Raw genomic sequence first — 15,199 nt, 5'->3', positions numbered from 1 at the left:
TAGATACGTTTTATCCAAAACATCTTTGGATGAATCAACATTGTAGATTGAACTATCATTTAGCTTTGCTGTGGTTTCTAAGATGCCTTTACAAGGACTAGCCTTGAAATAAAACATCCCATTTTTGTGAACAAGTATTGATCCATTATCAAAACTAAAATTAAAACCATCATTAAATAAAGCATCAAAGATATAATGTTTCTTGCCATTTCGGCACTGTAGCAAACATTAGATAAAACAATACATAAACCAGAATCAAAAGAAAGCTTGTTTTCTCCAATCATGTCAACAGAGGTTACATTCTTATTCCCCATGATTAGATTAAGCTCCCCGGTCTTCATCTTCCTACTTCTTGTGAGTCCCTGCACATTTGTACAAATGTGAGTACCACATCCCGTGTCCAATACCCAGGAATTAGAAATAGTAGTATTGTTTAGTTCAATCATGAACAAACCTGAAGGTACGGCGACTCCCTTAGCCCGTAGTTCATTAAGTTCCTTCAAGTACTTAGTACAATTGCGCCTCCAATGTCCTTTATCCCCACAATGAAAGCATATTGCTTCTTCAGGAGACTTGGTTTGCGGGATCTTTGAAATAGAAGAGTTAGCAATGCCCTTAGGTTTAGGTTTGAAGTTGGACGTGCCAACCTTACCCTTGCCCTTGTTCTTGCCCTTTGCTTTGTTTTTCTTCTTCTTAATCCCACCTTCACGAATGGCTAGAACGGTAGTTGCGGGTTTAGCTTTGGCCATGTTAGCCTCAGCGGTTTTCAACATGCCATGGAGCTCCATGATTGTTTTCTCCATATTGTTCATATTATAGTTCATAATGAATCCTTCATATGCACTAGCCAGCGAGTTCAGGATAAAATCCGTTGCAAGCTCCTGACTTATGGAAAAACCAAGGCACTCCAACCGGTCTAAGTACCCTTTCATTTGTAGTACATGGACACTAACGCTACTTCTCGTTGCCATTTTGCAAGATACGAGAGCTTTCACGGTGTCAAACCTTTCTTGCTTTGCTTGTTGTTGGAACATGTCCTTGAGTTGGTTAAGCATGTCATACGACCCTAAGCTCTCCATGCCCTTTTGGAGCTCTGGAGACATGGTCGCCAACATCAAGCATGCTACCTCATTAGACTCGGAACGCCGTTTTTCAAACTCGTCCCTAGCCGCTTGAGTAGCTCTCGATCCGGGTTCTGCCGGTAAGGGTTCCTCAATTGCCCTGATCTTTCCTTCCATCCTAAGAGCAATTCTTAGGTTGCGAAGCCAGTCCATGTAGTTCAAGCCCGTAAGCTTGTCCTTTTCGAGGAGCCCTTTAAGGCAGAAATTAGTGATTGATGACGGAGTAGGATTTGTGTTTGTTGTAGACATCTGTCATATTTTTATTTTTAAAGTAAGTTGTATTAGTTAGTTTGATATGTTTAAACCTTGTTAAGATAATTACCCAAGTGTGTTTAATATTCAAACAATTATTATTAACAAGGCTAAGATCCATATTTCACTTATGTTAACGACGGGTTCGCCGCGGATCGCCAACCATAAGCTATTTAGGTAGGTAACTATATTACCAATTTCATCCATTATGAAATTATTAGGTTCTGCGGGATTTAGTGATAATCAATTATTTCACTTTGCATGTTTAATCCCTTCTACGCTAATCCTTCCTCGTGGCGGGTTTGCCGCAAACCACGATTTCAGATTGTAAACCGTCCGTGATAGATACACGTGAAATCCGGCCCAAGACTCTCGGGTATCGCGAAATTCACCTCACCCTTCCCAACACCCAATTAAAGTCCGGCCCAAGACTCTCGGGTATCGCGAACTCTAACAGGTAGAAGGTTCGGATGTGTGTACTACTCATGGATAGCGTAAAGTTTACATTTAAAACGGGTTTTTGTTTTCTTTTAGCAAAAGTAGTTTACACCATTTTAAAACATTTGCTAATTATGTATTGCGTGTTGCGTTTGTTAAACTAATTTTAACCAAACCGTTTTATATGATTATTGTCCCTTTTGTTTTTTTTAAATATTTTCTAGCTAGCATGGCATAGACAAATAATAAAACAATAATAATAATCATGACACGCAATTATCGGTAGTATGCCTTGAGTCCTATGCGTTTTCCGGTGAGCCAACACACTGAAAAACTTGGTTAACTAGGGACATAACCTTGTGTGAGAATTGACTCCCACTAAAACCGCCATCTCCATTATATGCTCGGATGGGCCGCCTTGTGAACATCGTCTTCTTGATTTCAATCTTGGTTGCATTATCTTACATAATAATTATTCTATTTTCTATACTATTACAAATACAATATAAATAGAAAGACGACATGCAAGTCGTTTAATAAATTATTACATTCATCCCGAATAAATAATAAATAGAATCATACAACCAAACATCCACACAAGGGTCTTATAGAGGCAATTACTACCGAATACAACAACAATTACATACATAACAAATGGAGTGCCAAACATCCATTTTCATGAAACATGTTTCGATAAGGATTGATTTTCAACACTTAATGGCACACAAAATAATCAATCCTTGTTTACATAACTTATGTATTCATGTAAACCCACTTCATATTTTGTAAGTATGGTTTTCATGCCAAAACCATCCAAACAAATATATTAAGTGAATCAAAACATGTTGGAGATTTATTCACTTTAACAAAGCATAAAGTCTAGAATTAACAATTTTAATTTTATCATTTCATGTAAAACATGAATATTATTTATGTACTTTATTTTTCTAAACATTGAATCTTTTTTAGTCAACTTGCAAGTTACCTTATCAAATTTTCGGATTTTGGCAGATTCATACATGCAACTTCAGATGGTCATATCTTACTCATTTCTAGTCCGTTTTCGATGATTTTTTTTTTCAAATTTAAGTTCTTTCAGTTAGCTTTCAAATGTAATTGGTCTCATACAATAATATTGAGTTTAAATCCCCGTAACAGTCCATCAAAGACGGACTGTCCAAGCTGAAAAAAAAAAAATTCTTAAATGAAAAAATGAGTTTAACCATTTAACATTTTGCCAAAACCCAAGATTCAAGTTAGTATTTAGGAAACATAAAACATAAATCGTGATATGTATTTTGCATGTTTGTTATGCATAATCATCTCCAAGAATCATGCACAACACACCCATCAAAATTAAATATCACAAGAAAAAGTTTGCTAAAACTTGTACAAGATGGCTCGGATACCACTGTTGGCGTATGATACAAATTCAAAGCGAGCGGAAGCATTTTTAAAACTTTACAAAATCATACTCTTCCACGGATCATTGTACAAAACTTTAGCAAACAAAACAAAATTAACGAAATTAAACAAGAGAAGATTAGAATACAACCTTTGTAGCCTTTTGAAGATCGAATCTGAAAAAACACAAAGAAGAGTTCCTCTAAACGGTAGACACCCAAAGTTCCGACCTTGTTTCAATCTATACCTTCTACTTAACGGATATTTTCTTTTTCCTTATTTCCACCAAAACCGAACCCAATTATAGATCTCAAGTATTTTGGTTACTTGAAAAAGAGAAAGAGAAATATCATTTTGTATGTGTGTTTTTGTATCTCAAGTTTTTTTTTTTTTTTTCAATACCAAGATTTGGTATTATATAGAATTAAAATTGATACAATAATACATATAATACAAATATAAAGATTTGGAAAGATTTTGAAAGATTTGCAAAATCAAATCTTTATATAAAATAAGATTTACAAATCAAATCAAATCTTATTTATATCAAATAAAATCTTATATATTGTATAAAATATGATTATAGTACAAATCTTTATATAAAATATGATTTACAAATCAAATCAAATCTTATTTATATCAAATCAAATCTTATATATTATATAAAATATGATTATAGTACACACATAAAAAAAAACTTACTTAATTTATTAAACCATTAACTAATGATTAATAAATTAATTTCCGATTAGAAGGTATATCAAACAATTTACGATTGGCCTTTGTGTGTGACCGGATAGGATAAATGAACTTTTATTATTTAATGTCATGGGCATATCTTCGGAATATATGTACCACGGTCAAACCACGGTCGAACCATAGCCAACCCGAGAACATATTTCCAACATTTAAATCATAGCCCAGAATCTGTCCGAATTTAAGCATTTCGTTCTTTCGATTGTTAACAGAAGTTTCATTGTCTGGACAAGAACTTGAGTTAGGAGAATGAAAATCAACTCCATTGAGGCCTGGTGGTTTCGACAAAGAAGTAGATTTTGCCGAATTCTCGTGAACGAGTTTATTTACTTCGCCTTCATCTTGTTGCTTATCATTGTTGGGTTTGACAGGAGAAAAATGACTTTCCATTACAACTGAACCATTAGGAGTAATTGGAGCCGCGATCGAATTAGGAGAGTTTTTCATCTTTTCTTCCTCATCTGAATTAAAAAAATCCTTCACAAAATCACAAACCGCCCTTTCATCAACGACAAACGTTTTATCGAAATCCTTACACTCTTCAATGTAAGATTTAATATTATCATTAATTCTAAATTTCTCCAGCGAATCATTGCAATTAAATTCAATATCAATCAAAGCACCGCCTAAATAATGAATAGACAGATCAACGAAACCAATAATTTCCCAAATACGTTTGATGTGTTCAAGAAGCATTGGATCCTTAAGCTTAACAAATAACAAGATTGGGGCATCTTTTCGCATAATAAGCTCATCATCAGGGATGACAAGCACTTTTTTGATAGCAACAGGAGGAACATGAACATTCCCATTCACTACGTTAGAGAATGAATGACCTGGAAGAGGTGGAAAATCGCTAAAATTATGAACCCTAGAAGGGTGAATATGCCGGGAGACGGCAGACTGAGGAGCAGAGTTTTTTCATTTCAAAATATCATCTCTGCCAAACCTAGCTAGCTTAGCGTAAACATGAAAATTCCCAACCCAGATCTCATATAACTTACGCTCCAATTCTTTGACAGAATCAACTTTTAGAAAGCGTACAAACGCGAACCTACATCCTTGTTTCGATAATTTACGAGCAATATAAACATCCAGAACCTTACCATAATCCATACATAGATTGTGTAGATCATTAATCCCAAACGAATGGGGAAAATTGGTCACATACAGCGTCGTAGCAATCTTTGATCTGTTAGTGAAATCCTCGCAAGTAATCATGATAAGAGAAGAACGATCTCGCTAGCTTTTGATCCCGCTATTGAGATGTCGGAGATGGAGGGAAAAAAAATCGCCGCAGAATCGCCTAGGGTTTTTTTGGGGACTGGAAACTTATTAAAAAATAACTAAACAGCTGAAAAGTACTTTCTTCCTTTTGGTTACTTTTCTACATCTCGGATCAAATGGAGTAAAAATGTGTGACGCTATTGTCATTATTAAGTCATTCCATATCTAAATTTCGTATAGAACTAGTCCAAGTTTATAAACACAATTTTTGGCCTTCCATTCACATCAACATTCACATTCACATTTTTTTCCAAAAAGGAAGGGCACAACGAACATGTGGGTTGAACAATGGAAGTTATCAAGGTACTTTATGAACAAAGAAACAAAAAGAATTAAGTTACTTAGATGCCAAAATTGTTGATTCAAGGAAAGACAATCGGGTCTTTATAAGATTTAATTTTTCTTCCATTTCTCCTGCCTTTTCACGAACCCCGTGAACAACATCCTCTGGAGCTTTCTCAACAAACTGTACACGATATAGTGGTTGTGAGAATAAACTAAGCTACAATGTTGGTACAAGGTTAAAGAATCATAAATTAATCCCCAAATCAGCAAATTTGCCCTTTTTATCATGGAAATATGGTCATACACGTAATAAATTATTGTTTGTTACGTGTAGAACATCTGAATGGCAAAAAAAAAACCCCTAGTCGTAGGTACTGTAGTCAGTAAAGAATAATGAATTACGTAAAATACGTACATTAGGAGAACACAAGCGTTTTAGAAGTACGTCATATTCAGTTTGCATCTTTGAAAGGCGTTTGGATAGGCGTTCAACTTCAGCAGATATATCAACCATATCTGCAAGTGGAAGATATGCCTCTAGCCCTTCTCCAGCCACAACATGAACACATTGACTTACATCACCTAATAATAAAGCAATATATAAACAAATCAATTTCTAAAACACAAACGCACACAAAGAAAAGATTGTAAAGAAAATTGAGAATTTTGACCTGGGGGTAAATCCGTAAAATTCACATTTTGTAAATCGAGTCTGGACAGAAGAGCCAGTACATCCTTTTCTTTCTGCCACCAACAAAATAAAAACCATCAATATCGATAATAAATAATAAATAAATATAACTGTTAAAGATACTTACTGAAATATACTGAATGACATCAGAATTAGCAACGATACATGCGGATATTCGCTTTGCAGGCTCAACGGAATACTCTGCCCTTACATTCCTAATTGCTCGTGTCTGAATTATGAATTAACTAAATGAGAAATAATTCTGAATTTATAAAGTTGCAGGAACGTAAATACAAGAATGATAAACGCACCAAAGCTTGCAAGTTTTCAAATCTTTTTACTGCAGTGAGATTCCTAGGAAGTGAAATAAGAGGCCATGGAGACACTATTAAAGCTTCTTTCCTGTTAGGCAATGCCTGCAGACAGTAAAATAATAAAATAATATTCTTTTACAGGAAAATAATAATAATAAGTAGTAATAAATATAAAGATATGAGGGTCACAGTAATTTAATAAAAAGTACGAAACAGGTTTTACCTGCCATAATTCTTCTGTAACAAAAGGCATAAAAGGATGGAGAATTTTTAATATATTCTCAAATACATATAAAAGAACTGCTTGAGATGTTGATGCAAGTTCTTGATCTTTTTTCTGGTACAGATGGGCTTTACTTGCTTCAATATACCTATTATAAAATAAGTATAAAAACAATATCCAGAATCTCAAATTAATATGTAAATCCAGAATACAATAAATGGAATTTCTTAAGACGATAATTAAGAGAAATAAGACGTACCAATCAGCAAAATCACCCCAAAAGAAGTCGTACGTTTCGCGAGCAATATCATTGAAGAAAAACTTGTCATAACTTGTTGTGACCGCATCAATAAGTATGTGCAATTTTGAAACCTGTGTAAAACACATAGAATATATTCACCTACAAAGAAAACATAACAGTACTAGTCTAATCTATTATAACCTTAATGATCCATTCGCATCCCAACCTTAGTGATCCAATAGACTGTCATTTATATTTAACTTCCTAAAAATGTTACGTTAGATTTGCCTTAAATATATTGTTAGCAATTCATCTCATTAAACAAGATAAGCTACTTATATAAGGTACACACATCTGAATTGCGCAGGTATGATTCTTGTAATGTTAATATGGTTTCGTTAAATATTGTTATAAAAAATATTCTTACCACCCAATACTCTGGCAAAGGCAGCCGAAGCAGATGCTCTTCCTTGTCAAACTAACAAAGTGATCAACCGTATCAATACACATTAAAAATAATGGTGAAATTCAAATTGTGGTGACAAAACCTTTGATATAAAACATGAACAAACCTTATGGTCTAGTAAACTTTCACAAGCTGATGTGTCACTTCGATCAGGTAAATTTTGAAGAACAAACTTGCCAGCATTCCATAATTTGTTGGTAAAAGCCTTATTAGACGTTAATCTCTCGGTTGATAGGTTTAAATCCTGGATTCAAGTTACATAAACGAGCTGTTTTTATAGCAACTCAAATAACATAATATATTTTAGAAAAAGAAGGTAAACCAAATTACAGACCTGACCCACAGTTCCTAACGCCAGTGTGAAACGCAAAGCATCAGTGCCAAATTCCTTGATAGTATCTAGGGGGTCAATGACATTTCCCAACGATTTAGACATTTTTCGTCCCTGAAATATTTTATTTAATATAAGTTAAAATGCTTTAATACGAATACTATAAGATTGTACAGTATAATTTATAGTAATTAGGTAAATCAACCACTGAATTTCAAGTTTGGGATTCACAAGTTTGTATAGAGTTATAATCTAAATCGAAAACAAATTGTGAGTGGATGATACTCACTTGAGAGTCACGAATAAGTCCATGCAGATACACATGTGTAAACGGGACAGTCCCGGTGAATTCAATGCCCATCATCACCATACGTGCCACCCAGAAGAACAAGATGTCATGCCTGTTCAACAATAAAAGAAAAGTATATATATATATATATATATATATATATATATATATATATATATATATATATATATATATATATATATATATATATATATATATATATATATATATATATATATAGTGGTAGGATCAAGAGGGAAGTAACCAATCGGGGGGAAGCGGGGGGAAGCAAAAACTTTTTTTTTTTTCATTTTTTGAAAAAACTTTGTTCACGAACGTTATAGATGGGATGAAAATATGAACATTTAGTAGAGACACTTTGTGATAAATGTTTTTATTTTGGCGAAAAAACGCTCGAAGAAGTAATATATAACAATTATCGTGTTTTTCGAGCGTATGTTGAGGTTTTAGCTATTGGGGTTTAGATATTAGGGTTTAGATATTAGGGTTTAGAAATTTAGGGTTTAGGGTTTAGATTTAGGGTTTAGATTTAGGATTTAGATTGAGTTTTTAACACGAACGGTTTAGAGTTTAGGGTTTAGGGTTTAGGGCTTAGGGTTTGGTGTTTTGGGTTTATGGAATAAACCCAAAACACCAAACCCTAAACCCTAAGCCCTAAACCCTAAACCCTAAACTCTAAATCGGGCTAAATTTTACTTCACAAAACATGAAAAAAAAAATCGTTCATATTCTTCACGAACAATATTATCTTGAATATTATTTTTGTCGATCGTTTTCCCGTCTAAATAATAACATTCATCACGAAGTGTCTCTTCTAAACGTTCATATTTTCGTGTGATTTTGATGCCTGAAAAAAAATTCCAAAAAAACGAAAAAAAATAAAAATAAAAAAATTTGCTTCCCCCCGATTGGTTACTTCCCCTAAATCTAAACCCTAAAAATCTAAACCCTAAACTCTAAATCGGGCTAAATTTTACTTCACAAAACATGAAGAAAAAAAAACGTTCACATTCTTCACGAACAATATTATCTTGAATGTTATTTTTGTCAATTGTTTTCCCGCCTAAATAATAACATTATCACGAAGTGTCTTTTTTAAATGTTCATATTTTCGTGTGATCTTGATGCCTGAAAAAAAATTCCAAAAAAAACGGAGAAAAAAAAAATTAAAAAAAATTTGCTTCCCCCCGATTGGTTACTTCCCCTAAATCTAAACCCTAAAAATCTAAACCCTAAACTCTAAATCGGGCTAAATTTTACTTCACAAAACATGAAGAAAAAAAACGTTCACATTCTTCACGAACAATATTATCTTGAATGTTATTTTTGTCAATCGTTTTCCCGCCTAAATAATAACATTATCACGAAGTGTCTTTTCTAAATGTTCATATTTTCGTGTGATCTTGATGCCAGAAGAAAAAAAAATTCCAAAAAAAAATGGAAAAAAAAAAAATATTGCTTCCCCCCGATTGGTTACTTCCCCATTGATCCTGCCCCTATATATATATATATATATATATATATATATATATATATATATATATATATATACCACTCTTTTCTAAAATTAGAACACACTAGGTATAAATAATATGCACAAACTAAAACTAATTTATTAGACTATAAACAAGTAACCGATTGAGTTTAACTATATCTTCAGAACTAACTATGCCAAAGCTCACATTGGGTTCAGTAACATGATATCGAAAAGATTTTCTGTCTGTTAGTTTGTTTCACACGTTTAAATGTCAATTAACATTGTTTATTATTATTCTTATTCTAAAATATTTTAAACAATAATATACGTAACAAAATAGAGAATTGCTGCTAACCTAAATCAGTACTAATAATGTTCTATAGTTGTATAATTACTAGAAAAGGCAGAAAACTTAGTTTGGATTGAAACTAAAAAAATGGGATAAAAAGAAATGCGTACCCTGTTTCAAGTACTGATGTTGGATAGAACCGTTTAAAATCCTCTGCAGACACATCAGGCCATCCCAAAGTGCTGAAGGGCCATAAAGAGCTACAAAAATGCCAATAAAACTATACTTATAAACATCGCATAATGGCTAGAATAATGATGGACACAGAAATTAAAATTTTCTCCATTAATGTTTCTCAACTAAATATTCAGAAGTATTTACCCACAAAACAAACAACAGTAACTTTAAGTTCCCATAAATGTATATGTGATGTAAACTTGAAAACGCCTTTCAAAAATAAAGGAAAAGAAAAACAGACCTTGAAAACCAGGTGTCAAGCACATCTGGATCTTGATATATCTCCACATTTTTTCCATATTTTTGTTGAGCTTTTTTAAGAGCTTCATCACTATTTCTAGCAACTACGTAATCTTCTTCACAGTCTTTGCCTACAATATACCACACAGGAATCCTATGTCCCCACCACAACTGCCTGCTTATACACCAATCCTTTATATTCGATAGCCAGTGATTATAGATCTGAGGTACCAAAAGAAACATTAAATAAAATAAGCTTAAATTAAAAAACCAAAATAATTAATGTTGAAACTCATGAAAGATATTATCATACGTACGTACCTTATCAAATCTTTCAGGCATAATTGTCAAATCTCCATTTCTAACTGCCTCAAGAGCCTTCTCAGCCAAAGGCTCCATCGTCACAAACCACTGTTTGCTCACCAAAGGCTCTATGATCTGATTCCATAAATCATTAGCAAAAAAACGTATAGATGAACAATAAGTGAGCCTTTATATTTGCATCTTAAATTATTATCTAACTGTTGTGACTTCAGGTCAAGGTTGCAAAAAACGCTACTCCGGGAGTGATCAGTCAGGATTTTTTAGGGATTACGCAGATGTTGACCAAGTTTGACTTTGACTGATTTTGACCGTGTTTTCACCGTTTTTTAGAGTAATTCCAAGTTTTGACCGATTATGAGAGTAATTCCTAGTTTTGACCGAGTACTCGCGCCAAGTACACCAGAGTTGCAAAAAAAAAGGAGAACTCGCCTAGTAACTCCAATTTGTGCAACACTGCTTCAAGTCGTAGTAATAAGATTTGAATGTATCATTAAACACGTTCTGCTTATCTAATTATTCAGGGTTAGATATTCAGTCTCATACTTGTAACATAAATGATGACGTAAGGATTAATATATATTATTTACCCTTTTTTTAAATTTGAGACTTTCATATTATCCTTTTAGGATTAGAATATTTTTTTTAACTTCTTGAATAATCAGGATATTCCAATTTCCAAACACTCAAGCATTTGAATATCTGAATAAAACGAGTTAAGAAGGCAAAAGCACAACTAAACACTAGATTATTTCCAAGCCTGTTTTAATAAAAGCTGATTACTCTAAGTATTCAACATAACCAACGCACATATAAAAGTAAAAATAACTCACTTCTCCACCACGTTGTGATCGAGGAACTCGTGACGTGTGTGGTTCTTTCTTGACAGTTAATCCTGTCTCTTCAAGTTCAGCCCACAATTTCTTTCGTGCCTCAAAACGATCAAGGCCACTGATTCAATATGTATAATATCCTTCATGAGTATTCATCAAACTTGAACTAATTTGAAATTTTTTATATTATAACTCACGCACACACCTATACAAGCCAGCAACATCATTCAGAGTCCCATCTTTGTTCATGACGTTAAGAATAGGAAGACCAAGTTTTCTAGCAAGAAGGTAATCATTGTGATCATGCCCAGGACTTATCTTTAACACACCAGTTCCAAAATCTTTATCTACATACTGCCCATTAAAAAAACATCCTACTGGTAAACTCTTTATTCTCTTAGAGTAACATCGCACGTATATTATATGAAAAGTAGGCAGTACCTTGTCAGCAATAATTGGGACATGACGACCGAATGTCATTGGAACAATGGCTGACTTCCCAATATATTTAGCATATCTTTCATCCTAATAAATGGAAGATAATCCCATAATTAAGCGAAGCAATACACGAAAAGGATAACAAGGTTGCAAATCTTGCTACTCCGCGAGTACTCGGTCGGACCTTTTAGTATGTACTCGGCATCTCAGGGACTGCTCGGATGTTGACCAAGTTTGACTTTGACCATTTTGACTGATTTCCGGGTAATCCCGAGTTTTGACCGATTTTACAAGTAATCCCAAGGTTGGCCGAGTTTGACCAAATCTTGACCAAGTTTTGACCGAGTTTGACCGAGTTTTAACCGAGTTTGTCCGAGTTTGATTACTCGGCTCGGAGCTCTCCAGAAACTGAGAACTACCTCAGGATTGACTGCAACAGCTGTATCACCAAATAAAGTTTCTGGCCTTGTGGTTGCTATTGTAAGAAAATCATCCCTACAATGTGGAAACAAGATGAACATGATTACGGATTAATAAAAACACTACATACAACTATGCAATTATCCCCTGACAAAAAATAATGAACTTGAAACAAAAATATGGGTTGAATCGTTGATTACCTAGAACCTCCAGCGACACGATATTTGATATGATATAGATAACCAGGTTCTTCAGAATATTCAACTTCCTATCAACAAATGTACTCTATCATGCTATATTGGGAGCTTGAAAACAAGGAAGAATTCTAGATGACTGATAAATTAAAAAATGCAAGATACCAAATCAGATACTGCAGTCTGTAAATTCGGAGACCAGTTGACCATATAAGAGCCTATAACAAGTCGAATATCGATTAGGTTAACAAGTTATGATATCTACCAGACAGGCTCGCGAAAAAGGAGCGCATGAAAGTTAAACCTTGATAGATAAGCCCTTTTTCATGAAGTTTAACAAAAGCCTCAATAACAGCACCTGGAATAATTCAGAAAATAAACTCACAAAAGGTTAGATGATTGACACCAGATATATCCAAATAGAAGCACATTCAACAGCAAACAGATTTTACATAATTGCAGACACAAGAACCTATATAACATTAAAAAACACCTTTTTTTATTTGCCATTGAATTTATAGACATCGTATAGAAACTGTCGAGGCTTAAAATTCAATAGAAAAGTGCCTTACGACTTAGCTGCTCATCGAGTGTGAAATGTTCTCTGGTCCAATCACATGAAGCACCAAGCCGCCTTATCTGATTCGTAATGGTTCCACCGTACCTTCATATATATCCAAATAAGATCATCAGAACTAAAAAGAGCGAATATTGTTATGTTAAGAGTTTTTTTTTTTTCCCTTTCGTATTGTATCAATTGTGGGTTAATAATAATAATATGACAAAACTATAATTAAATAGATAGACGTACTTCTCCTTCCACTCCCAAACTCTCTTTGTGAACTTCTCTCTACCCAATTCAACCCTCTTTATTCCTTCAGAATTCAACATTCTTTCCACAACCAACTGAAAATAATCTTTATTGAATTTAAACAAAAAAAAAAAAAAGTAGCTATATAACATAAATCCAACAATGCAAAATAAGATATATAAGGTAAGAACAGAGTCAATTAAGTAACAAGCGTCATTTCTAAAAATCACATATTCTAAAAGTGTTATATTTCTATAGTACTTTAGGTTAGAACTTTAAGATACTAAGCAATTACATAACATGGATACAAACCTGAGTCGCAATGCCTGCATGATCAGTACCAGGTAACCAGAGTGTAGGTCTGCCCTTCATCCGGTTGTATCTGATCATAATATCCTGGAATGCAACTACAAATATGAGTTGATAGAGAACAATAAGGCTTATTGAATTTAATTAAACAAAAAGCAATAAAAATAAAAAATAAAAAAACAGAATCTATGTGGTTTTACCCAACCTCAAGAGTCACAAACATAGCATGCCCCATATGCAACGAACCGGTCACATTTGGTGGCGGCATTGTAACAACAAAAGGTTCATCTCCACCCTTATCAAAGTTGGGCTTAAAATACCCTTGCGAATCCCACCTAGTACCAAATATAATCATAACAAATAATCAATACACATTATAATCTAGCACGGCTAAGTTATATTATACTCATAATTAATAATTTCAAACAGCAACATTCAAACAATAAAATGATTGGAAAGGGTTATCATAAAAGGCCACTAGAAAAAAACATTATCATTATATTGTTCCTACATTTAATACACTTTTAAGTACAAAATGCTGATAAGTGGAACATTTTTTTTCATTCATGAAAAGAAAGAAAAAAAAATACCAGTTGTAAATTCGTTCTTCGGATGTAAAATCAAAAGATTTTGCAATCTCGGGAGATGTAAATACTGCATTTTCCGAAGCAGAAGCAGCTGAAATATTCAATTAAACAAATTAAGTTAATATTCAAAATTGGTGAAAGCAACATACACAGAGTAACATTGTACCTGTAAGAAACCTAGGTTTCTTCATTGGAAAATGAAATAGAGAAAGTGTGATTTTACGACGATGATGTGAAAATAAAACAGGATTAAGTTTATAAATAGATGAAGGACATAAGAGGTAGTATGTATTTGTGAACGCCATTGACGCGCTGCAACAACCAAAACCCCTTGCAAAACCGTTGAGGATGGATGAAGATAAAGTTTATTGTGCTGTACAAATTATTACAATTTTAGTCCTTGATAAATAAAGTTTGTTCAAGTTTTACTCTCGATGTTTATTTGCTTTTGTCAACGAGAGGGCGGTGGATTTTCGGGGCGGGTAAGATAGCATGATAGAGAACAAGATAAGGCCAAGTCGTATTATGTCGAGCCCAATTATGTCGAGCCCAATGGAAAGTTACATAGGGTTTCATTATCAATTTTTTTATATATAAGTAGTGTTGGTCAATTAGGAAACCATTGAGAATTTTATGTACGTTGTTTGTATTCGGCTCTTTGAGAGCTTGGGCAGAAAGTAGCAGAGTTGCTACTTCTCTGATTGTTTTCAGTGAGCATTCATTTTGTGGATTGCCTCTGAATTTATATCTTCCATTAATAACTCATCATCTCTTTATTAATCATTCATCATCGTTTATTATTTACTAATCTCCTGCTGCTGGTATCAATTATATTCAAGTTCTTATCAATTGGTTCCATTGCCCTTCAAACCCTTCATCTCCACCATAATGATTCCAAATCCACCAGTTTTTTCATCATCACCA

At 33.6% G+C, this 15,199-nt stretch overlaps 1 protein-coding gene across 2 annotated transcripts; it reads right to left on the bottom strand.

The window, feature by feature from the left end:
• Positions 1 to 5,416: 5,416 nt before the first annotated feature.
• On the bottom strand, positions 5,417 to 14,597 carry LOC139846756 (valine--tRNA ligase, chloroplastic/mitochondrial 2). 2 transcript variants are annotated; one of them, XM_071836266.1, is made up of 27 exons: positions 14,442 to 14,597; positions 14,279 to 14,366; positions 13,894 to 14,023; positions 13,692 to 13,775; positions 13,380 to 13,474; positions 13,141 to 13,232; positions 12,873 to 12,926; positions 12,734 to 12,786; positions 12,575 to 12,642; positions 12,374 to 12,449; positions 11,958 to 12,041; positions 11,722 to 11,870; positions 11,517 to 11,634; positions 10,684 to 10,800; positions 10,364 to 10,584; positions 10,056 to 10,145; positions 8,099 to 8,210; positions 7,813 to 7,923; positions 7,585 to 7,722; positions 7,440 to 7,490; positions 7,031 to 7,143; positions 6,772 to 6,919; positions 6,546 to 6,650; positions 6,362 to 6,463; positions 6,215 to 6,287; positions 5,959 to 6,125; positions 5,417 to 5,724 (listed from the first exon to the last, which is right to left on the bottom strand). In XM_071836266.1, exons 1-27 carry the CDS (start codon positions 14,578 to 14,580, stop codon positions 5,596 to 5,598), a joined length of 2,907 nt encoding a protein of 968 aa, XP_071692367.1. In that variant the 5' UTR covers positions 14,581 to 14,597; the 3' UTR covers positions 5,417 to 5,595. The 2 variants fall into 2 exon arrangements, with proteins under 2 accessions (XP_071692367.1, XP_071692368.1); XM_071836267.1 differs by lacking the exons at positions 13,894 to 14,023; positions 14,279 to 14,366; positions 14,442 to 14,597 and having other exon boundaries at positions 13,380 to 13,485.
• Positions 14,598 to 15,199: the final 602 nt, after the last annotated feature.

The sequence above is a fragment of the Rutidosis leptorrhynchoides genome, chromosome 5, assembly GCF_046630445.1.
Source record: "Rutidosis leptorrhynchoides isolate AG116_Rl617_1_P2 chromosome 5, CSIRO_AGI_Rlap_v1, whole genome shotgun sequence".
Classification (NCBI taxonomy): Eukaryota; Viridiplantae; Streptophyta; class Magnoliopsida; order Asterales; family Asteraceae; genus Rutidosis; species Rutidosis leptorrhynchoides.
Note: the sequence above shows the minus strand (reverse complement) of the source record. Positions and strands in the feature narration are given on the sequence as shown.